This window comes from Salmo trutta, chromosome 15 (assembly GCF_901001165.1).
Source record: "Salmo trutta chromosome 15, fSalTru1.1, whole genome shotgun sequence".
Taxonomy (NCBI): domain Eukaryota; kingdom Metazoa; phylum Chordata; class Actinopteri; order Salmoniformes; family Salmonidae; genus Salmo; species Salmo trutta.
In genome coordinates this window covers 55,635,031-55,660,309 of record NC_042971.1, presented here as the reverse complement: position 1 = coordinate 55,660,309, position 25,279 = coordinate 55,635,031, and the positions used below count along the sequence as shown (strand labels likewise).

At 44.6% G+C, this 25,279-nt stretch overlaps 1 protein-coding gene across 1 annotated transcript in view; it reads left to right on the top strand.

The window, feature by feature from the left end:
• LOC115149389 (ADP-ribosylation factor-like protein 15) overlaps positions 1-25,279 on the top strand; it is a 51,431-nt gene that overhangs the window by 17,434 nt on the left and 8,718 nt on the right. Inside the window, exon 4 of the mRNA XM_029692215.1 lies at positions 8,384-8,592. Coding sequence (XP_029548075.1) covers positions 8,384-8,592 — 209 coding nt within the window. The remainder of the gene's footprint in view (positions 1-8,383; positions 8,593-25,279) is intronic.

Genomic DNA, 25,279 nt, shown 5'->3' with positions numbered 1-25,279 from the left:
TGAGGAATTGTGTTAAGACAAATTGAGATAGGGTCTTTGAGATATTGTCTGTCTACCAGGTCAGTGGATCGCACCAGGGAGGAGTTCTCAGCTCTGATGATCTAGTGTAGAACTGCCTGATGATCTAGTGTAGAACTGCCTGATGATCTAGTGTAGAACTGCCTGATGATCTGGTATGACCAGATGTTATACTGCAGACCTGGTGCTCTACTGTAGACCTGATGCTCTAGTGCAGACCATACCAGTGTATGTGTCCCACACGGTACCCTATTCCCATCAGGCTCTGGTCAAAAGTAGTGCACTATGTAGTGAATAGGGTGCCATTTGGGACACATATTGTATGTCCCAAATGGGACACATATGGTGTGTCCCAAATGGGACACAGCCAGCCGGTCGGCGTGTAGCAGCCAGCCAGCCGGTCGGCGTGTAGCAGCCAGCCAGCCGGTCGGCGTGTAGCAGCCAGCCAGCCGGTCGGCGTGTAGCAGCCAGCCAGCCGGTCGGCGTGTAGCAGCCAGCCAGCCAGTCAGCGGGTATTAGCCATCCAGTCAGCGGGTATTAGCCAGCCGGTCAGCGGGTAGCAGCCAGCCAGTCTGTGGGTAGCAGCCAGCCAGCCAGCCAGTCTGTGGGTAGCAGCCAGCCAGCCAGCCAGCCAGTCTGTGGGTAGCAGCCAGCCAGTCTGTGGGTAGCAGCCAGCCAGTCTGTGGGTAGCAGCCAGCCAGTCTGTGGGTAGCAGCCAGCCAGTCTGTGGGTAGCAGCCAGCCAGTCAGCCAGTCTGTGGGTAGCAGCCAGCCAGCCAGCCAGCCAGTCTGTGGGTAGCAGCCAGCCAGTCTGTGGGTAGCAGCCAGCCAGCCAGCCAGTCAATGGGTAGCAGCCAGCCAGTCAGCGGGTAGCAGCCAGCCAGCCAGTCAGCGGGTAGCAGCCAGCCAGCCAGTCAGCGGGTAGCAGCCAGCCAGCCAGTCAGCGGGTAGCAGCCAGCCAGCCAGTCTGTGGGTAGCAGCCAGCCAGCCAGCCTGTCTGTGGGTAGCAGCCAGCCAGCCAGCCAGCCAGTCAGTGGGTAGCAGCCAGCCAGGCTGTGGGTAGCAGTCAGCCAGTCTGTGGGTAGCAGCCAGCCAGCCAGTCTGTGGGTAGCAGCCAGCCAGCCAGTCTGTGGGTAGCAGCCAGCCAGCCAGTCAGCGGGTAGAAGCCAGCCAGCCAGCGGGTAGCAGCCAGCCAGTCTGTGGGTAGCAGCCAGCCAGTCTGTGGGTAGCAGCCAGCCAGCCAGTCTGTGGGTAGCAGCCAGCCAGCCAGTCAGCGGGTAGAAGCCAGCCAGCCAGCGGGTAGCAGCCAGCCAGTCTGTGGGTAGCAGCCAGCCAGTCAGCCAGTCTGTGGGTAGCAGCCAGCCAGCCAGCCTGCGGGTAGCAACCAGCCAGCCAGTCAGCCAGCGGGTAGCAGCCAGCCAGTCAGCCAGTCTGTGGGTAGCAGCCAGCCAGTCAGCCAGTCTGTGGGTAGCAGCCAGCCAGTCAGTGGGTAGCAGCCAGCCAGCCAGCCAGTGGGTAGCAGCCAGCCAGCCAGCCAGTGGGTAGCAGCCAGCCAGCCAGCCAGCGGGTAGCAGCAAGCCAGCCAGCCAGCGGGTAGCAGCCAGCCAGCCAGCCAGCGGGTAGCAGCCAGCCAGCCAGCGGGTAGAAGCCAGCCAGTCAGTGGGTGGCTCAGGCATCTGAAAATACTAATCTCACAACATGCATGATGTCATACCATTTGTGGAAAATGTGGTTTCTGTTATCGTCACACGTGATTGTAATGCAATATGTTTTCTGGTAAACTGGCTTGTGGTCATGTTTTCTGTTCGTCTAAAGTTACATATACACTGAGTGGACAAAATACCTGATCTGTCCATGACATACAGTTGAAGTCGGAAGATTACATACACCTTAGCCAAATAGATTTAAACTCTGTTTTTCACAATTTCTGACATTTAATCCTACTAAAAATTCCCTGTCTTAGGTCAGTTAGGATCACCACTTTGTTTTAAGAATGTGAAATGTCAGAATAATAGTAGAGAGAATGATTTCTTTCAGCTTTCAGAAGTTTACATACACTCAATTAGTATTTGGTAGCATTGCCTTTAAATTGTTTAACTTGGATCAAACGTTTCGGGTAGCCTTCCACAAGCTTCCCACAATAAGTTGGGTGAATTTTGGCCCATTCCTCCTGACAGAGCTGGTGTAACTGAGTCAGGTTTGTAGGCCTCCTTGCTCGCACACACTTTTTCAGTTCTGCCCACACATTTTCTATAGGATGGAGCTAAGGGCTTTGTGATGGCCACTCCAATACCTTGACTGTCGCACTCGTCGTTGAAGGGGCACCAAAACGCAGCGGGTGAAGTGCTCATCTTCTTATTTTATTAAAGAAAACACTTAATCAAAATAAACAAACGACAAAAACAGTCCAGTAAGGTGCACAGACTATACTAGAAACAACCACCCACAAACACAACTAAATTTGGCCTCCAATTAGAGACAACAACAACCAGCTGCCTCTAATTGGAGGTCATTGCCAAAACTCACATAGAAATAGAAAAGCTAGATTAAACATAGAAATAGGAAAACTAGAACCTAAACCCACAATACCCAAACACACAAAACAAACACCCCCCTGCCACGCCCTGACCAACTATAATGACAAATAACCCCTTTTACTGGTCAGGACGTGACATTAACTTTGTTGTCCTTAAGCCATTTTGCCACAACTTTGGAAGTTTGCTTGGGGTCATTATCCATTTGCGACCAAATTTTAACTTCCTGACTGATGTCTTGAGATGTTGCTTCAATATGGCCACATCATTTTCCTGCCTCATGATGCCATCTATTTTGTGAAGTGCACCAGTCCCTCCTGCAGCAAAGCACCCCCACAACATGTTGCTGCCACCCCTGTGCTTCACTGTTGGGATGGTGTTCTTCGGCTTGCAAGCCTCCCCCTTTTTCCTCCAAACATAACGATGGTCATTATGGCCAAACAGTTCTATTTTCGTTTCATCAGACCAGAGGACATTTCTTCAAAAAGTACGATCTTTGTCCCCATGAGCAGTTGCAAACCGTAGTCTGGCTTTTTTATGGCAGTTTTGGAGCAGTGGCTTCTTCCTTGCTGAGCGGCCTTTCAGGTTATTTCGATACAGGACTCGTTTGACTGTGGATATAGATACTTTTGTACCCGTTTCCTCCAGCATCTTAACAAGGTCCTTTGCTGTTGTTCTGGGATAGATTTGCACTTTTCGCACCAAAGTACGTTCATCTCTAGGAGACAGAACGCGTCTCCTTCCTGAGCGGTATGACGGCTGCGTGGTCCCATGGTGTTTATACTTGCGTACTATTGTTTGTACAGATGAACGTGGTACCTTCAGACGTTTGGAAATTGCTCCCAAGGATGAACCAGACTTGTGGAGGTCTACAATTATTTTTCTGAGGTCTTCGCTGATTTCTTTTGATTTTCCCATGATGTCAAGCAAAGAGGCACTGAGTTTGAAGGTATGGCCTTGAAATACATCCACAGGTACACCTCCAATTGACTCAAATGATGTCAATTAGCCTATCAGAAGCTTCTAAAGCCATGACATCATTTTCTGGAATTTTCCAAGCTGTTTAAAAGCACAGTCAACTTAGTGTATGTAAACTTCTGACCCACTGGAATTGTGATACAGTGAATTATAAGTGAAATAATCTGTCTGTAAACAAAAATTACTTGTCATGCACAAACTAGATGTCCTAACCGACTAGCCAAAACTATAGTTTGTTAACAAGACATTTTTGGAGTGGTTGAAAAACGAGTTTTAATGATTCCAACCTAAGCGTATGTAAACTTCCGACTTCAACTGTAGACTAACCAGGTGAATCCAGGTGAAAACTATGATCCCTTATTGATGTCACTTGTTAAATTCACTTCAATCAGTGTAGATGAAGGGGTGGAGACAGAAGGATTTTTAAGCCTTGAGACAATTGAGACATGGATTGTGTATGTGTGCCATTCAGAAGGTGAATGGGCAAGACAAAACATGCAAGTGCCTTTAAACAGGGTATGGTAGTAGGTGCCTGGCGCACCGGTTTGTGTCAAGAACTGCAACGTTGCTGAGTTTTTCACCTTCAGCAGTTTCCTGTGTGTATCAAGAATGGTTCACCGGCCAAAGGACATCCAGCCAACTTGACACAATTGTGGGAAGTATTGGAAACAACATGGGCCTGCATCTCTGTGAAATGCTTTTGACACCTTGTAGAATGCATGCCCTGACAAATGAAGGCTGTTCTGAGGGAAAGAGAGGGGGGGTGTTCTTAATCTTCTGTACATGACCAAAAGTATGTGGACACCTGCTTGTTGAACATCTCATTCCAAAATCGTGGGCCTTAATATGGAGTTAGCCCCCCCCCCCCCCCCTTTGCTGCTATAACAGCCTCCACTCTTCTGGGAAGGCTTTCTACTTGATTTTGGAACATTGCTGCAGGGACTTGCTTCCATTCAGCCAGAAGAGCATTAGTGAGGTCGGGAACTGATGTTGGGCGATTAGGCCTGGCTCGCAGTCGGCATTCCAATTAATTCCAAAGGTGTTCGATGGGGTTGAGGTTAGGGCTCTTTGCAGGCCAGTCAAGTTCTTCCACACCGATATCGACAAACCATTTCTGTCTGGACCTCTCTTTGTGCAAGGGGGCATTGTCATGATGAAACGGCAAAGGGCCTTCCCCAAACGGTTGCCGCAAAGTTGGAAGCACCGAATCATCTAGAATGTTATTGTATGCTGTAACATTAAAATGTCCCTTAACTGGAACTAAGGGGCCAAGCCCGGTGTTTCCACTTCACAATAACAGCACTTACAGTTGACCGGGGAAGTTCTAGCAGGGCAAAAATTTGACGAACTAACTATGACGGTGCCACGTTGAAAGTCACTCTCTTCAGTAAGGCCATTCTCCTGTCAATGTTCTATGGAGATTGCATGGCTATGTGCTCGATTTTATACACATCAGCAACGGGGGTGACTGAAATAGCCAAATCCACTAATTTGAAGGGGTGTCCACATAGTTTTGTACATACGAACAGTACCAGTCAAAAGTTTGGACACACCTACTCATTCAAGGGGTTTTCTTTATTTTTACTGTTTTCTACATTGTAGATTAACAGTGAAGACATCAAAACTATGAAATAACACATATGGAATCATGTAATAACCAAAAAAGTGTTAAACAAATCAAAATATATTTTAGATTCTTCAATGTAGCCACCTTTTGCCTTGATTACAGTTTTGCACACTCTTGGCATTCTGTCAACTAGCTTCACCTGGAATGTTTTTCCAACAGTCTTGAAAGAGTTCCCACATATGCTGAGCACTTGTTGGCTGCTTTTCCTTCACTCCGCAGTCCAACTCATCCCAAACCATCTCAATTGGGTTGAGGTCGGGTGATTGTGGAGTCCAGGTCATCTGATGCAGCACTCCATCACTCTCCTTCTTGGTCAAATAGTCCTTACACAGCCTGGAGGTGTTGGGTCATTGTCCTGTTGAAAATTATAGTCCCACTAAGCACAAACCAGATGGGATGCTGTATCACTACAGAATGCTGTGGTAGCCATGCTGGTTAAGTGTGCCTTGAATTCTAAATATATCACAGACAGTGTCAAAAGCAATGCACCATCACACCTCCTCCTCCATGCGTCACGGTGGGAACCACACATGCGGAGATCATCCGTTCACTTACTCTGTGTCTCACAAAGATACGCTGGTTGGCACCAAAAATCTCAGATTTGGACTAATAAGACCTAAGGACATATTTCCACCTAATATCCATTGCTTGTGTTTCTTGGCCCAAACAAGTCTCTTCTTCATATTGGTGTCCTTTAGTAGTGGTTTCTTTGCAGCAATTCGACCATGAAGGCCTGATTCACGCAGTTTCCTCTGAACAGTTGACATTGAAATGTGTCTGTTACTTGAAGCATCTATTTGGGCTTCAATTTCTGAGGCTGGTAACTCTAATGAACTTTTCCTGTGGCGGTCCTCATGAGAGCAAGTTTCATCATAGCGTGTGATGTTTTTTGCAGCTCACTTGAAGGATCTTTAAAAGTTCTTGAAATATTCCATATTGACTGACCTTCATGTTTTTTTAAATAATGATGGACTGTCATTTCTCTTTGCTTATTTGAGCTGATCTTTCCATAATATGGACTTGGTCTTTTTACCAAATAGGGCTATGTTCTGTATACCACCCCTACCTTGTTACAACACAACTGATTGGATCAAATGCATTAAGAAGGAAAGAAATTCCACAAATTTAACAAGGCACACCTGTTTATTGAAATGTATTCCAGGTGACTACCTCATGCAGCTGGTTGAGAGAATGCCAAGAGTGTGCAAAGCTGTCAAGACAAAGGGTGGCTACTTTGAAAAATAAAAAATATATTTTGGTTTCTTTTAACACTTTATTTTGGTTACTCCATGATTCCATATGTGTTTTTCATAGTTTTGATGTCTTCACTATTATTCTACAATGTAAAAAAGAAAAAACCCCTTGAATGAGTAGGTGTGTCCAAACTGGAACTGTACGTACATACATCTGTATATAAATAGAGAGGGAGATGAACACACACAATAGCCAGTGGTCTTATATGAGTGTATGGGAGCCTTGCTGATGTCCTAATAGCCTGTAAAAGACCCCTCAGCAAGATTACGTTTGAACATTGGTTTCAACATTGTTTCTCAGGCCACGGTAGTGATGGATAGCCAAGCTCTTATGCTTGGCAGATTTTTCAGCATCTGTTCTTGAGCAATAGATTCATCTTGATAATACGGTCTAGTTAAGACTTAACTTCCTACCCCTCCTCTAACCCCCATTCCCCCCACACAATTATTTGAGGTGTTTTGATAGTTAATAGTTCATCTGTAAGCTGTTTCAGCTCATACTCCCACGCAATATTACTCAATTTCTTGAGCAGGCATATTGGTCAAGTTGGGGGATGGAGTTTTTAATGGATTCTCAGAGAGAGTAGTAGGCTAATCGTCTTTAAACACTTGTAATGAGGGGCGGAGTCAGCCATAAACACGCCTGGATCGTATTCATTAGGGCAAAATGTTTTAAAGCGCTTTGCAATGGAACATTAAAACAAGCGTTTCTTGTTGGACAAGTCCAGGTAGCCTATCCCTGTTTCATTCTGTTTTCCTCCGTTTGATTCCCAAATGAATAACACCCTAATGAGAGATGACGGTGGGCGTGGTTAAATTACAGTCTGGTCCACTTTTCCTATAGCCCCAGAGATGGAAGAGTTAAACCATGGCCTCTTTCTCTTTTAGATTTCAGAAAAATAAGTGGTTGTTTTTCCAGCCACACTCAGTGAGAGTAATTTAACAATGCGCGTCCTGATAATGGACCTTATTCCTACGAGGTTGTGGTTCTATTCCCCCTCTGTCACTCACTCTAACCAAAGCCATGCCCTGCCTGGTGAGTCTTTTGTACCCCCAAATTGTTGTGCAGAAAAGGAACCATATGTTCATTGTAAAAGAAAGTTCATTTGAACTGTGCTGTAGAGTGGCTCTCATAGGGAACTGCTTTAATGTGCTCTGAGTTGTTTCTCCTTTAAAGATAATCTTTGTGTGTGTCCCAAATTGCACTCTATTCCCCTTTTTATAATCCACTACTTTTGACCCAGAATGCAATAGGGGTCTGGTCAAAAGTAGTGCACTATACAGGGGATAGTGTTCCATTTGGGATGCAGACTTCTTTGTGTGTTGAACACACTTCATTTAGACAGACATGTAATTTCCCCACCGGCCCCCAGCGCAACAGAGCAGGAGGCTAAAAGTTGGCAGTCCTGAAGTCTTAAAAACACAATGCTATATCCACAAAGATCTTATGAAAGGAGGGTAGAAGCATTTGGAAAATGTTCTCCAGACGTATTCCAATTGAAACGATGTTGAAATTCATAGCATTTTTCCCCTTTTCTTGCTGGAGGTCTCTGTTGCTCATAGGTATCCATTTTATTTGCTGGATTATCAACTTACAATTGAATTATGAAGAACGAGCCTCTTGAAGCTAACGTTTAAAAACCAGTTTGGTTGTGACTGTCACTAGAGTATTGTAATAGCTTGTGACAGTGTGTTATAATTTGAAATCATACTGGAGCCAGTGCCAAGAGAACGTGTGTGTGTGTGTTTTCATATTATGTGTGTGTGCTTGTCTGTGTGTAGCATGTGTGGGGGCCTGTCTATCAATTGAAGGAGCTGATTTAATTGAGGTATTTGAACTGGTGGTACTACTAATTGTGTAGGGCGTCAGTGTGCATGTGTTTGTTTGTTTGTGTGTGCGTGCGTGCGTCTGTCCGTTTGTGTGTGAGCATCCATCCCTGTGCTCATGCGTACAGCCGTCTGTATTTTCTCCAGGAGCAGACTCGATAAAGAAGTACTGGTCGCGGTACTACCAGGGTTCCCAGGGAGTGGTGTTCATCCTGGACAGCGCCTCCACAGACGAGGACCTGGAGATGGCCCGCACTGAGCTCCACTCTGCCCTGCAGCACCCCCAGCTCTGCACCCTGCCCTTCCTCATACTGGCCAACCACCAGGACAAACCTGCCGCTCGCACTACACAGGAGGTAGGCCGACCGCACGCACACACATACTAGTGATGCGTGGGTTGACTCATATTTTTTAACCACTAGGCTACCTGCCGCCTCTGGCACTAATGTGCGGTTATATCCGCTGTGCGAGCGGGTTTAGGGTCATGAAATGTGTGGATGAAGGGCGGGCAGGTTGAATAAAGGGGCCAAAACAGAACAGCCTAATGTTTGGGAAAGATGTTATGTGTGATGATTGTGATGCGCTATACAAATTCAACAGTCACAGGACTGTAACTTAAAATATGGCATGTCAAGGGAACTGTACTGTTCAGATGGGTTAAGTGGAATAGTAACTGAAATCTGGACACTGACTGTAGGTCTATAACCTCTCACATACCCTTAATGTTAACTCTTGCAGAATTTAAGCATTTCTTGCAGCAAGATGATACACCAAATGTACATTTTCACTCGAACAGGAGTGGAGAAATATTATTTATTTCTTTCAGCATGTTGAGAGAAGGTGAAATCTTTATCAGCGTCATAAATGCTGATTTATATTTCAACCACAAAAAATATGCATCTAAGCCGAACTCAAATGTTGTCAAAAACATGTTGGTTTGTTTTCACAGATTTTAATTCCCTTAGAACTGGTCAAAATTATGTCATTTGGAAATGTTGCATGGAGTTATTGCATTTTCTACCTGGTCCCTAAATGTTTTCGCTGTGCCAGAGAAGCAGAGATGAAAGAGAACTTTACCGATGTTAACTAGATTTTCACTTTCACACATATAGCGGGGCGGTTGTGGATGGGTTGTTGACAATTGCCGGCGAGTGAACAGCTGGCCCGCGCAACACACACACACCTGCTGCACACTCTGTACAGGAGATAATAAACAATGATGGCTATAAATGCTATAGATTATGGCATAATACTTGTAATAGAATGTATATCTATGGCAAACGATAGACAAGTGTCCTGTCCAGGGGGTGTACTTGTACATCAAGCTACCTCACGCTACAGAAACAGGAGATAGGCTCCTGCCCTATGGGCTGTTCTGTCTCAGACAAGGCAATTTATGGTAACAACGCAACACTAACATACCAACTAACAACAACCCTGGACCTGGGGATGTAGCTTCACACCCAAGTAGACCAATTATGGTAACATAACACTCAGACACTGCCCTCTTTACACACATCCTTTCCCACCTTTTGAATCCAAATTGACAAGGAATGCTGATCACCATGTCCAGCAGGCTAAATTGTACACATGACGTCTCAATTATGTTTTTTTTTGGTTGAGTCACGTAACCAGATTGCAATCAGGTAAAGACGTCTTCCCTATACAACCAGTACACAACCTGCCTATGGGGTGATGAAAGACACGATAATGACAACGTCACTCCAACCAGTTCTGCCTGCTGGGTAAAGGCCAATAGACACCATTTAGAGCACTTACGTACCCGACCTGCACTAACGTCTGTTTGAGAAGAGCTTCTATAACCAAATTGCAATCAGATAAAGACAATCTAATCATACAATCGGTATAGGTCACCCTGACCATGAGGTCACCCTGACCATGAAGCCATCCCTATCGCAGCGGATCAGACTGTCGTCATGGATACCAAACCAGATTTGTTTTAAGGTTAGTTGTGCTCATGCGAACTAAACCTATTGAAGCAGCTGTCTGTTAACCTGCCTATTTTAAACAGCTGATACATTATAATTGCATTAGGACCTCGGCCGCGGCCAGGAGATGGCTTTGTGGGCTTGCTGTGTTTTAGTTTCAGCAACAAATAGGATTTAGTCATGTAGCTACGTGTTTGTTTGCAAACACTCCTGTATGTGAAACCTGTGTAGTCCATTTATAACAGGAGTCGTAATGGGTGTGGATTTGCAACAAACCACTTCCTTTCTGACTCACACTCTCTCCTACCTTTCCTGTCTCCTCTTCACTGTCCTATCCCAATAAACCCCCCCTCATATTGACCTGCGCTAAAAACTAATCTAAACAAACCAACAAAAGTTCTGGCCCAAGTTGTAAACAGGATGTACATTCCTTGTTTATATGTCTAGCAGTCATTTCCTGTCTCTCACATGACACCCTATTCCCTATACAGCCCAGTGGGCTCTGGTCAAAAGTAGTGCACTATATAGGGAATATGTCTCTGGTCTAAAGTAGTGCACTATATAGGGAATAGGGTGCCATTTAGGACATATCCCCTGTCGCAGTCACTCATCTCAAATCTAATTTTGTTTTACATTTTAGTCATTTAGCAGACGCTCTTATCCAGAGCAACTTACATTTCATACAATTTCATACATTTTTTTTCTGTGCTGGATTCACTTTAGCAGCTTTCACTCAAAGGACTGTATGAGACTGGGATGGGAACATTGTATTCCTGACCTGCAGCCTGCCTCAAAGCACTAACCAGACCTTCAGCCTGTCTCAACCCCTAACCAGACCTGCAGCCTGTCTCAACCCCTAACCAGACCTGCAGCCTGTCTCAACCCCTAACCAGACCTGCAGCCTGTCTCAACCCCTAACCAGACCTGCAGCCTGTCTCAACCCCTAACCAGACCTGCAGCCTGTCTCAACCCCTAACCAGACCTGCAGCCTGTCTCAACCCCTAACCAGACCTGCAGCCTGTCTCAACCCCTAACCAGACCTGCAGCCTGTCTCAACCACTAACCAGACCTGCAGCCTGTCTCAACCCCTAACCAGACCTTCAGCCTGTCTCAACCCCTAACCAGACCTGCAGCCTGTCTCAACCCCTAACCAGACCTGCAGCCTGTCTCAACCCCTAACCAGACCTGCAGCCTGTTTCAACCTGTTGGGGATAGGGGGCAGTATTTGCACGGCCGGATAAAAAACGTACCCGATTTAATCTGGTTACTACTCCTGCCCAGTAACTAGAATATGCATATAATTATTGGCTTTGGATAGAAAACACCCTAAAGTTTCTAAAACTGTTTGAATGGTGTCTGTGAGTATAACAGAACTCATATGGCAGGCAAAAACCTGAGAAGATTCCAAACAGGAAGTACCCTCTCTGACCATTCCTTGGGCTTCTTGGCTCTGTTTATTGAACATTTAGGATCTTTGCTGTAACGTGACACTTCCTACAGCTCCCATAGGCTCTCAGAACCCGGGAAAAAGCTGAATGATGTAATTCCAGCCGCTGGCTGAAAAACATTAGCGCGTTTGGATGGTGGTCGATCAGAGGGCCATCAGACTGAGGCTCGTGCACGAGGGGATCCCATGCTTTTACTTTCTCTCTCTCTGAACGTAAACACGCTTTCCCGGTCGGAATATTATCGCTTTTTTACGAGAAAAATGGCATAAAAATTGATTTTAAACAGCGGTTGACATGCTTCGAAGTACGGTAATGGAATATTTAGAATTTTTTTCGTCACGAAACGCGTCGGGCACGTAAGCCTTATTTACCCTTTCGGATAGTGTCTTGAACGCGCGAACAAAACGCCGCTATTTGGATATAACAATGGATTATTTGGGACCAAACCAACATTTGTTATTGAAGTAGAAGTCCTGGGAGTGCATTCTGACGAAGAACAGCAAAGGTAATAACATTTTTCTTATAGTAAATCTGACTTTGGTGAGTGCGAAACTTGCTGGGTGTCTAAATAGCTAGCCCTGTGATGCCGGGCTATCTACTTAGAATATTGCAAAATGTGCTATTTTAAAAAAAGCTATTTTAAAATCGGACATAGCGAGTGCATATAGGAGTTCTGTATCTATAATTCTTAAAATAATTGTTATGTCTTTTGTGAACGTTTATCGTGAGTAATTTAGTAAATTCACCGGAAGTGTTCGGTGGGAATGCTAGTCACATGCTAGTCACATGCTAATGTAAAAAGCTGTTTTTTGATATAAATATGAACTTGATTGAACAGACATGCATGTATTGTATAACATAATGTCCTAAGATTGTCATCTGATGAAGATCATCAAAGGTTAGTGCTGCATTTAGCTGTGGTTTGGGTTTATGTGACATTATATGCTAGCTTGAAAAATGGGTGTCTGAGTATTTATGGCTGGGTACTCTGCTGACATAATCTAATGTTTTGCTTTCGTTGTAAAGCCTTTTTGAAATCGGACAGTGTGGTTAGATTAACGAGAGTCTTGTCTTTAAAATGGTGTAAAATAGTCATATGTTTGAGAAATTGAAGTAATAGCATTTCTAAGGTATTTGAATAACGCGCCACGAGATTCCACTGGCTGTTGAGTAGCCCAGAGAGGTTAACCAGACCTGCAGCCTGTCTCAACCCCTAACCAGACCTGCAGCCTGTCTCAACCCCTAACCAGACCTGCAGCCTGTCTCAACCCCTAACCAGACCTGCAGCCTGTCTCAACCCCTAACCAGACCTGCAGCCTGTCTCAACCCCTAACCAGACCTGCAGCCTGTCTCAACCCCTAACCAGACCTGCAGCCTGTCTCAACCCCTAACCAGACCTGCAGCCTGTCTCAACCCCTAACCAGACCTGCAGCCTGTCTCAACCCCTAACCAGACCTGCAGCCTGTCTCAACCACTAACCAGACCTGCAGCCTGTCTCAACCCCTAACCAGACCTGCAGCCTGCCTCAACCCCTAAACAGACCTGCAGCCTGCCTCAACCCCTAACCAGACCTGCAGCCTGTCTCAACTCCTAACCAGACCTGCAGCCTGTCTCAACCCCTAACCAGACCTGCAGCCTGTCTCAACCCCTAACCAGACCTGCAGCCTGTCTCAACTCCTAACCAGACCTGCAGCCTGTCTCAACTCCTAACCAGACCTGCAGCCTGTCTCAACTCCTAACCAGACCTGCAGCCTGTCTCAACTCCTAACCAGACCTGCAGCCTGTCTCAACTCCTAACCAGACCTGCAGCCTGTCTCAACTCCTAACCAGACCTGCAGCCTGTCTCAACCCCTAACCAGACCTGCAGCCTGTCTCAACCCCTAACCAGACCTGCAGCCTGTCTCAAAGCACTAACCAGTGGGGGGCTGCTGCCATAATCGACATCCATGTCTTCGGCATCCGGGGAACAGTGGGTTAACTGCCTTGCTCAGGGGCAGAACGACAGATTTTTACCTTGTCTGCTCAGGGATTTGATCTTGCAACCTTCTGGTTACTGGCCCAATGTTCTAAATGCCATCTGGTTTGAGCTTATTGGGACTATCGTTTGTCCAGGCTTTGTTAGGGCTATTTGACCAAAAAGAGTGATGGAGTGATGCATCAGATGACCTGGCCTCCACAATCACCCGACCACAACCCAATTGAGATGGTTTGGGATGAGTTGGACTGCAGAGTGAAAGAAAAATAACCAACAAGTGCTCAGCATGTGGGAACTCCCTCAAGACTGTTGGAAAATAATTCCTCATGAAGCTGCTAAGAGTGTGCAAAGCTGTCATCAAGGCAAAGGGTGGCTACTTTTAAAAATCTGAAATATATTTTCCATGTGTTATTTCATAGTTTTGATGTCGTCACTATTATTCTACAATGTTGAAAATAGTAAACATAAAGAAAACCCCTTGAATAAGTAGGTGTGTCCAAACTTTTGACTTTACTGTGTGTGTGTGTGTGTGTGTGTGTGTGTGTGTGTGACACTAGACTTTCCCTGGACGTTGTTTCACTCCGATTGTCTCAGATCAGCTGTCCCACCCTGCAGGAGGACGTTGTGCATAACACATGTATGAAACTCAATTCACCCGTTGTACCATTCCCGTGGGGTGATACTTGTCTTCCAAGATACTCCCCTCAAATATTTCACCTTCGCAACTTTTCATCTTCGCTAGGGCAATATTGGATGGAGTATCCTGAGCACATGGCTACATGAGAAGGAGATTGGGTGTGTGTGTGTACTGGCAGTATAGAATTGTTTTGTGTAGCGCTGCTGTGGCTGCCTGACAGGCAAGGCATGCACTTCATTGAATTATGGTCCTCTGGTAGACTTTTGTAACTAGATTTGTTGTAGGGGGACATTCATTCAGTATTAGAGGTCAAATGAGCTTGAGTAAGCTCTTTCACTCCCTGTCTTTGGGATCTGTTCTTGGAATGTCCAAGCCCATAACAATTTGATGACCAGTAGTTATGGATGGGGGGCTGTAGGTTAAGCTATAGTGGGGTTCACACGGTCCAGGGTCTCCATCTCTATCAGGCAGGATAGCCTGTGTCCAGGGGTAGACTATTGTATGTAGGCTGTAGGTTAAGCTATAGTGGGGTTCACACGGTCCAGGGTCTCCATCTCTATCAGGCAGGATAGCCTGTGTCCAGGGGTAGACTATTTCTCAATAGTCTGAAGTGTCTTCCTCTCCTCTCCTCGTCCCCTTCAACTGCACTGATCTGAAAGAACTGACTAGGTGAAATAGTCTAATGATTACCTGTCAAGTCTTTTCCGATTAGTGCAGATGACGGGGAGGAGACAAGGAGAGGAAGAGACTGACTGACTATTGAGATGGAGCCCAGGGCCGGTTGCGTTAAACATCTTATGCGTTTTCCTTAATGTGAAATTATTCCTGATGGTAAATCCTTACCTAAGGGAATTGTTGAAGGGTGTTGAATAGAGCCCTTCAAACGTTTTCCTTAGGTGAGGGCATACTTAAGGAGTCTCTGGTTACCATGGAGATGACCTGATAACATCTCATCAGAGATCTAGAGTCGATGTCCGTGCCCCCTCGGATATCTAATTATCATTATACAAAAATCCCCATAAACATCTGTCAGTTATAGCTGGAGATATCTGGGGTTTTTTTACGTTCAATGCTTTTCAATCCACTGCATCTGCCGAAGTCGCACTTCCGCATCTGCAGTGAAAGGTGTTACGAACCGGCTCAGAGTTCGCAACAAAAGGGAGACAACGTGGAGACAAGGAGTATCAAAAATATATATTTATTAGATTCCACAACTAGCACAACCAAAACAACAAGGTGTCTGCATGGAGAGAGTCTCCCCAATGACTGTGGAAGAGGTGCCTTTATCCTGGGACACACCCGAGCCCAGGTTTTTCCCATGTAGCTGACGACCCTCCCAACTCCGCCCACCGGCATCCTAATAAGGAACAAGAGCAAAGAGAGAAAATACGGCAGACAGAGTGGGAGGGTCGTCACAAAGGTGGCAGAGCTCTTCTCACAACATTTTCTGTAGCATCCGAACATTTTTTATTTTAATATGATCCTTTAAATTAGTACTACTAAACAAAAATATAAAATGCAACATGCAACAATTTTAAAGATTACTTAATTACAGTTCATACAAGGAAATCAGTCAATTAAAAATAAATTCATTAGGCCCTAATATATGGATTTCACATGACTGGGAATACAGATATGCATCTGGTCACAGTTACTTTTAAAAAAAGGTAAGGCCGTGGATCAGAAAACCAGTTAGTGTCTGGTGTGACCACCATTTGCCTCATGCAGCGCGACACATCTCCTTCGCATAGAGTTGATCAGGATGTTGATTGTGGCCTGTGGAATGTTGTTCCACTCCTCTTCAATGGCTGTGTGAAGTTGCTGGATATTGGTTGGAACTGGAATATCGTACACGTCATTTGAGAGCATCCCAAACATGCTCAATGGGTGACATGTCTGGTGAGTATGCAGGCCGTGGAAGAACTGGAATATGTTCCGGGATTAATCCAATGGCATTGAGGAGTTTACCACATCAGTCACCGGCTTCATTAATAAGTACATTGACGATGTCGTCCCCACAGTGACCATACGTACATATCCCAACCAGAAACCATGGATTACAAGCAACATCGGCACCAAAGATGCAGCTTTCAAGGAGCGGGACACTAATCCAGACGCTTATAAGAAATCCCGCTATGCTCTCCGACAAACCATCAAATAGGCAAAGCGTCAACTGAGAACCAAGATTGAATCCTACTACACCGGCTCTGACGCTTGTTGGAGGTGACAGGGCTTGCAAACTATCAAAGATTACAAAGGGAAACCCAGATGTGAGCTGTCCAGTGACGCGAGCCTACCAGACGAATGAAATACCTAATATGTTTGCTTCGAGGCTAGCAACACTGAACCATGCATGAGAGCACCAGCTGTTCCGGACGACTGCATGATCACACTCTCCGTAGCTGATGTGAGTAAGTCCTTTAAACAGGTTAACATTTATAAGGCCACAGGGCCAGGTGGATTACCAGCATACTTGGACCAGCTGGCAAGTGTTTTTACCTCTCCCTGACCCAATCTGTAATACCTACATGTTTCAAGCAGACCACCATAGTCCCTGTGCCCAAGAATGCCAAGGTAACCTGTCTAAATGACTATCGTCCTGTAGCACTCACATCTGTAGCCATGAAATGCTTTGAAAGGCTGGTCATGGCTTATATCAACACCATCATCCCAGACACTCTGGACCCACTCCAATTCGCATACCACCTCAAAAAATCCACAGATGATGCGATCTCTATTGCACTCAACACTGCCCTTTCCCACCAGGACAAAAGGAACACCCCGAGGTGGTGAGGGTAGGCAACAACACATCTGCCATACTGACCATCAATACGGGGACCTCTCAGGGGTGTGTGCTTAGTCCCCTCCTGTACTCCCTGTTTACCCACAACTGCGTGGCCGCTCACGACTCCAACACCACCATAAAGTTTGCAGACAACACAACTGTGGTAGGCCTGATCACAGATGACGATGAGACAGCCCACAGGGAGGAGGTCAGAGACCTGGCTGTGCGGTGCCAGGACAACAATCCCTCCCTCAACATCAGCAAGACAAAGGAGCTGTCTAACTATTTTGACTCATCACGTACACTGCTGTTAATGTTTATCTGTTATCTTGCCTAGTCACTTTATCCCAACCTATATGTACATATCTACCTCAATTACCTTGTACCTCTGCACATTGACTCAGTACTGGTACCCCGTAGATATAGCCAAGTTATCGTTACTCATTGTGTATTTATTCCTCGTGTTATTATTTTTTTATATTATTTTACTTTTTTCCTCTCTCTGCATTGTTGGGAAGGACCCGTAAGTAAGTTGTTTACAGAGCATGTGACAAATAAGATTTGATTTGATAATCAAAGGAAATTGGATGCACTGGAGCTCAATTTGGAGTGTCACAGCATGGGGGTGTGAACACTTATGTGAATTTTATTTCATTTTTTCATTTTCAATACATTTTCAAAAATGTCTAGACATGTTTTGACTTCATCATTATGGGGTATTGTGTGTTGATGGTTGGGCAAAAAAAAATATTTCATCCATTTTTAATTCAGGCTTGTAACACAATGTGGAATAAGTCAAGGGGTATGAATACTTTCTGAAGGCACTGTAATTCTCTGAGACATGATGACGAGACAAATGCATGAATGGATATTGTACCGTTTAGTATACGTAAGTCTAAATGTATACGCCACAAACACACAGCAGCAGTCTAGACAGTACTGGATGCTACAATGGCAAGGTAGACGTGACACAGGTGGCGGTGGAGACAGTGACAAAAGGAGGCCAGTTCCACCAGACACAGCCCCTTTGTTTGACCTTTCCCGGCGCAGCGAGGTGACCTTTCTCGCAGAATGCTCTCTGCCAGCCTGTTGGGACGGGAGCGCCACACAATGGTGTCTGGATTCCTCTCCCCTCTTTCTCTTTCCCTCTTTCATTCTCCCCTCTCTCCCATTCTCCCCCTCTCCCTCTTTCTCTCTCGTTCTCCCTCTTCCCCTCTCTCATTCTCCCCCTCTCCCTCTTTCTCTCTCTTGTTCTCCCCCTCTCTCTCGTTCTCCCCCTCTCACTTTCTTTCACCCCCCTCTCTTTCTTTCCCTCTCTGTTTGTCTGTCTGTGAGACACACATGGCTTTTGTCTGCCACCTCTCAAACACATCTTTCAATAAGAGGAGAGAAAATCTACGGCCCCCAAAACGTCATATAATATGTCTAATTGATCGAGGCTGATGAGGAGCTCTCGTTTCTTTTTAACTATGGATGCTATTCACTTTGAGCACTGCCTTTACACCAATGTTCATCAGATAATGCTGTAGAAGTAACAACTCATTACTCTTAATAATACATGGGATTTAAAGCACCTTTTCAGGAAACCCAAGACACTGTACAGCAATGGGGGCCAAAGCATTTCCTCTTAGACATACATCTGCAACAGTTTAAGGTTCAAAGGAAATGCTAGTATCTCTGATATGCTACACTTCCAGGTACGAGTGACTAGGTAGAGAGGACACAGCAGACGATGGCTAGATGGATTGTTATCTGGACGATGTCTTCCTCTGCTAGCAGCTCAATGTGTTGTGGGTTTCCTAGGCATCTGTCCCTATCAGTCAGTCATAACTCCATTTGGTACAGATGCTGGGGAGGGATGCTCTGTCTAGTGTCTACAGTGCCCTGCTGCAGCCAAGGTCATTTTATAATTATTCAGATCGGGGGACAGGAGGAAGGGTGAGACCACAGCGGATTATTGTAAAGGAAAGGCATTGACCCCCATTGCCTTCCCCTCTGTGTAGTAGTCTCCCCAGACCGGTGGACGGGGGAAGTAAATTACCCCAGAGAGTCAAGCCTGGGCAGGGTAGAGTTTCATCTGCCACTGGGGTTAGTTATTGAGAGAGTGGAGGCTTAAGGGAACGGCATCAGTGAGCAAAAGCCTTTGTTTATAATGAGGATAACAGCAGAGCCTGTTTTTATAATGAGGATAACAGCATAGCCTGTTTTTATAATGAGGATAACAGCAGAGCCTGTTTTTATAATGAGGATAACAGCAGAGCCTGTTTTAAAATGAGGATAACAGCAGAGCCTGTTTTAAAATGAGGATAACAGCAGAGCCTGTTTTATAATGAGGATAACAGCATAGCCTGTTTTTATAATGAGGATAACAGCAGAGCCTGTTTTATAATGAGGATAACAGCAGAGCCTGTTTTAAAATGAGGATAACAGCAGAGCCTGTTTTATAATGAGGATAACAGCAGAGCCTGTTTTATAATGAGGATAACGGCAGAGCCTGTTTTATAATGAGGATAACAGCAGAGCCTGTTTTTATAATGAGGATAACAGCAGAGCCTGTTTTTATAATGAGGATAACAGCAGAGCCTGTTTTTATAATGAGGATAACAGCAGAACCTGTTTTATAATGAGGTTAACAGCAGAGCCTGTTTTATAATGAGGATAACAGCAGAGCTTGTTTTATAATGATAACAGCAGAGCCTGTTTTATAATGAGGATAACAGCAGAGCCTGTTTTTATAATGAGGATAACAGCAGAGCCTGTTTTTATAATGAGGATAACAGCAGAGCCTGTTTTAAAATGAGGATAACAGCAGAGCCTGTTTTAAAATGAGGATAACAGCAGAGCCTGTTTTATAATGAGGATAACAGCATAGCCTGTTTTTATAATGAGGATAACAGCAGAGCCTGTTTTATAATGAGGATAACGGCAGAGCCTGTTTTAAAATGAGGATAACAGCAGAGCCTGTTTTATAATGAGGATAACAGCAGAGCCTGTTTTATAATGAGGATAACGGCAGAGCCTGTTTTATAATGAGGATAACGGCAGAGCCTGTTTTTATAATGAGGATAACAGCAGAGCCTGTTTTTATAATGAGGATAACAGCAGAGCCTGTTTTTATAATGAGGATAACAGCAGAACCTGTTTTATGAGGTTAACAGCAGAGCCTGTTTTATAATGAGGATAACAGCAGAGCTTGTTTTATAATGATAACAGCAGAGCCTGTTTTATAATGAGGATAACAGCAGAGCCTGTTTTATAATGAGGATAACAGCAGAGCTTGTTTTATAATGATAACAGCAGAGCCTGTTTTATAATGAGGATAACAGCAGAGCCTGTTTTATAATGAGGTTAACAGCGGAGCCTGTTTTATAATGAGGATGAGAGCAGAGCCTGTTTTATAATGAGGATGAGAGCAGAGCCTGTTTTATAATGAGGATGAGAGCAGAGCCTGTTTAATAATGAAGATAAGAGTAGAGTGGCTTACTCACTGACTGTGCATGTGTGCTCATGATGTGCATGGAGGGAATGCACACAAACACACACACAGCAATGCGTTGGGAGGGAGGTGATAGTCTTTCTTGCATACTACCTAAAGCCATGAGTGAAAGTGTTATTTCTAAGGGACTGCCAAGAAATGTTGCCTTGCCTTGTTGTCTTGGGATTCAGATGGAGAAAGTGTTGTCACTGTGATTCCTGCGGTTTTACCAGGCATGGTGGTTCTTCCAGACAGTAGGAAGTATCATATGAGAAAGATTGGGGGGGGGATTGTCACGGTGGTTTTGTGCGTGCGTCTCGATGGATTTTGTGTGTGTGTGTGTGTGTGTGTGGTTTGGTGTTGCTCCTGCTGTTCAGACACTGGCCTTGGCATCCGTACTGTACAGCGATGCCAACGTCGCCTGAGTGAATTCCCATCCCTCGGCAGAAAACAGAGTCCCGTTGTTCTGGTCGGAGCGGAGAGAGGAGGGCGTGCGGTCTGTCTGAGTCTCTGAGCACAGGGACGAACAAGGACACAAACACAGATTCCAACAGACTCCACAGGCTATGGTTGAGTTTTCCCTCCTAACCTGGGTTTAAAAAGTATTCAAAATCATTTTTAAATGTTTTCGCTGTGCTTGGTTGAGCTTGCCTGTTGCATTGGAACCAATAGAAAAGTCCCAAAAGTGCCCAGCCCACCTACCAGTCACTCCATGCAGGCTAAAGCAAGCACTCAAAGTATTTGAAAGATTTCAGAGTAAGTGAACCCAGGTCTGCCTCCCTCCACAGTGTCATTGGCCCACTGGAGCCAAGAACCCAGAACATTCCACTTGAGTTTATGGAGGAAATAAGAGCAGGTTGAGCAATACCTACCACCTGTGGTGCAGACTGGCACACATTTTGAAGAAAAGTGGCATATCGTATTTGTTTCTTATCAACTGTTATATCGAATGAAAATTCCACCAAAGAATGAGAGCAAGCTGCAATATTTTTTCATTAAAAACAAGCTTTTCGACTCTTGGATGGATTTCACTCAGTTCCTTAATGTATGCCATTCCCTTTGAGCCTTTTCATGTGAATTTACTTGTTTTCAAAGTCCTTTAAATTAGTCGACTGTGAATCCAGCTGCCACTTAGTCACCAACACTCTTAAACACACTCAATCACACACAACTTTTCCATATTAAAAACATTATAGATTTCTTTGTTGATCATGATAAAAACACTGCTTTTGTTTGTACCCTTTTCACACAACCGTTCACAAGGAAGAGGTTCTCCAAGTGGCACTGTTTACTTTCTGTTTAGTCTTTTGTGGTGATACTTTTATCTGTTCAGCTGTGGCCACTGAACAAATCTATCTGCAAAACTCATTTCATATACAATATACCATAGTTCATTATTTAAATGAACTTCTCATTTATGTGTCATCCCTTCCCTACACATGTTCATGGTATTGCACATTGTAAATACAGTACAGATTTGCTGTGTTCAATGGGCTTTATGGTATTGAATTACAGCTGTATCATCTCCTAAAGCGCACGTGTCTGACTGTTTGCAGAGGCAGTACAGTACACAGGCATTCAAACCAACAACAGCATTATGAACTATCCTATCCATTAGGTTAAATGCACACCTACATATTGCAAACAGCTACTGGCACTGTCGGTTCAGGGAACAGAACCGACAACTGGAAAATAACTGCATTTTTCCAGGAACAGAATCAGAACTGGGAATGAAAGTATTCTATACTGTTCCTGAACAGAACCGTTATTTTAAAAGCATGGGAACCATTTAATAACGTTCTTTTACATTCCAGGCATTTTTTTCCAGTCCCACATAAAATGCAGCAATGCACACCTGGTCTAATGTTAAGCCAACTCTCTGAAGTTCAAAGACATTTAAAGTTCCTTCATAGAAGCTGCTCCTCCATAGGTATAATTCTGTGGGCCTAATTCAGGTAATGCATGTGATGATAAGCCCTTCAAGCAAAGCCTCCTCCTCCAACCTCTATCTCTTTCTCCCTACACGCAAAGTTTCTGTGGCATCTCGGACCCTACACGTCTGTCCACTGCATGTAAACAGCTGTAGCTTGCCCATTGCATAGCAAGCTGCTCTGTCTGCTCTGATAGGTGAAGTCATTTCATGTCGAGCTAAATGTAAAAAATATATTTCTAAAGAAAGGAACGATATAAACCATTACTTTTTGGGGGGTTCAAACCGGTTCAGAACTTTATTTTCACCAATAGATATTTTTAACCAATTAGATTTCCAGGTCTGTATGTCTGATTGGGAAGTCTGGTTCTTTGTGTGTGTGTGTGTGTGTGTGTGTGTGTGTGTGTGTGTGTAACCTACAGGTAACTGCCAAAATGAAGGAAACGGTGTCTTAATAGGGTGTTGGGCCACAATGAGCCAGAACAGCTTCAATGCCCCCTTGGCATAGATTCTACAAGTGTCTGGAACTCTATTGGAGGGAAGCGACACCATTCTTCCACAAGAAATTCCATCATTTGATGTTTTGTTGATGGTGGTGGAAAACACTGTCTCAGGTGCTGCTGCAGAATCTCCCATAAGCATGTTATTGTACAGCCACTGCGTTCCAATTTAGGCACTTATCAGTTTAGCAGTTAACATCCCATTAGGGTCATGTATAAAAATGCAGGGCAGGCCATTGTTTTGGCCATTATTTTGGCTACCATGACTATGCCCCCATAGGATGACAAGACCCCCATCCACAGGACATGAATGTTCACTGAATGGCTTGATGAGCATGAAAACAATGTAAATAATATGCCATGGCAAGCCAAACATCTGTTAGTCCAAATGTGCACTTCACATTTCCATATCATAAAACATGGCGTCATACCCTGGGTTGTTCTGAATAGAATGAGCCTATGTGTGTCTATTGTGAAGAAAATTCACTGCAGAACATGCACCTGAATGCATTCATGACTCCATTCTATGCACACCACAATTACCATCTGTTTCTCTGAATTGGCTTGTGAAAGCCTAACACTGTAATATCATATTTTTTTTAAATCTTAGCTAGTCATGTTGGTAATAGAACAAGCTTTCAAATGATGCCCACCTGACCTAGATGGCAGTTTCCATTGGTCCGTTTTTTGGATTGTGTAAACAGCAGTAGTTTTGTGATGGCGGGGATGCTGGGTTCTGTTCAAACAACTACAAGTGTGCTTTCTCTAGTTGCTTATAGTTGAAGACTCTTCTTTGAGTCATAAATGTGCGTTTACATTTCTTCAGAACTGTGAACACTTTGGAGAGGTGTGTGTGTCCACTTGGAGACACCAGTTAGACCTCTCACTCAGACCCTTGCACTTTATTTTATGTTGCACCTACAACATATTTTCCAGGAATATTCGTATCATGTTACAGAATGTATCCAGAGTATTTTCAGATTTCATTGTCAACAAATGCAGCGGAAAGTACAGTAAATGTAAAATGCACATAAAATCAACAGTATAATGTTTTGGATTCATTCTTGTGCCCGGTGAACTGTTGTCTTCAACTTTGGTCTAATCATTTTCCCAATATCTCCTAAATGTTCCCTTTCAATTGCTACCATGGTTATGCTTTTCATATTTCTTCTGTAAGAAACATTTCAATGTAGCCCCATCCAGATAGGCCAATTCCCATGAGTGTAAATGGTTAATTAACTCAGGAACCACACCTGTGTAGAAGCACCTGCTTTCAATATATTTACTGTCCCTCATTTACTCAAGTGTTTCCATGTATATCGATTGAGGTCGGCAATATATCCTGTATTCCCTGGGACCTCTCAGTGTGATGGCCAGCCCTTGAGGGAGTGTTACTGTGGCTGTGACATGTTCGAGTGGAGCCTCAACCTCCTCTCCTCCAACATGTGTCTCTGAAAATGGCACCCTATTTCCTATGCAGTGCACTACTTTGACCAGGGCCCATATGGCTCTGGTCAAAAGTAGTACACTATATAGGTAATAGGGTGCTGTTTGGGACAAAGCTCCAGACTGTGGCCCCCGACCGATGGAGCCTCCTGCCTCACCCCAATGTGTTTCCAATGTTCTGGCTCTGAAGACACTGAGGGCCTAGCCAGCCAGACCCAGTCCGCTATGCAGTGTGTGAATAATGGACTACCTACCTCCGCTCCAGACCCGGCCATCCACTTCACTCCAGCAGTCATAACAACTCGCACACCAAGCTATACATACTGGAAGTGGCGTCACTCATCAGTCGTCATGGCGTGAGGAGAGATTCATAACACAGATGAATGACGGCACCAGGTGGTTCCTTTTCATGTATAAGGGCAGCGTTATATCAAGGTGGCAGTACATAATACATAGGCCCTGTTAGCAGCACTCCTCCGTGAAAGCTGTTGTGCAAACTGTTGATGTATGTCATTAGATGTATTATGGTGTATAAGTCGTGTATAAGTACGTCAATGGACGAGTTGGACATACAGGACAAGTTCGCGCAATGTACAAAGGCCTTGTATTAGTGTTCTTAGCGTCTCTGCTGTTTTGAAATGTGAATCAGGTCTTGGCTCAGCGTTGGTTACTGAACTACCTCATGAAGAATGCTTTACCACAGAGGAATCCTCACAGCTCGGGCCCTCGACTACTTCAAAATGAAATATTATTCCCTCCACTGCAGTGGGGAAATAGCAGGGATGATCCCAAGGATGTTAAAGGTCTTACAGGAGGTTTGCTTTGGAACGCTCCCGATATTCACATATTTAAAAAAAAAAAAAAAAAATTGAGCTATTACCAAAAATCCGACTTCAGT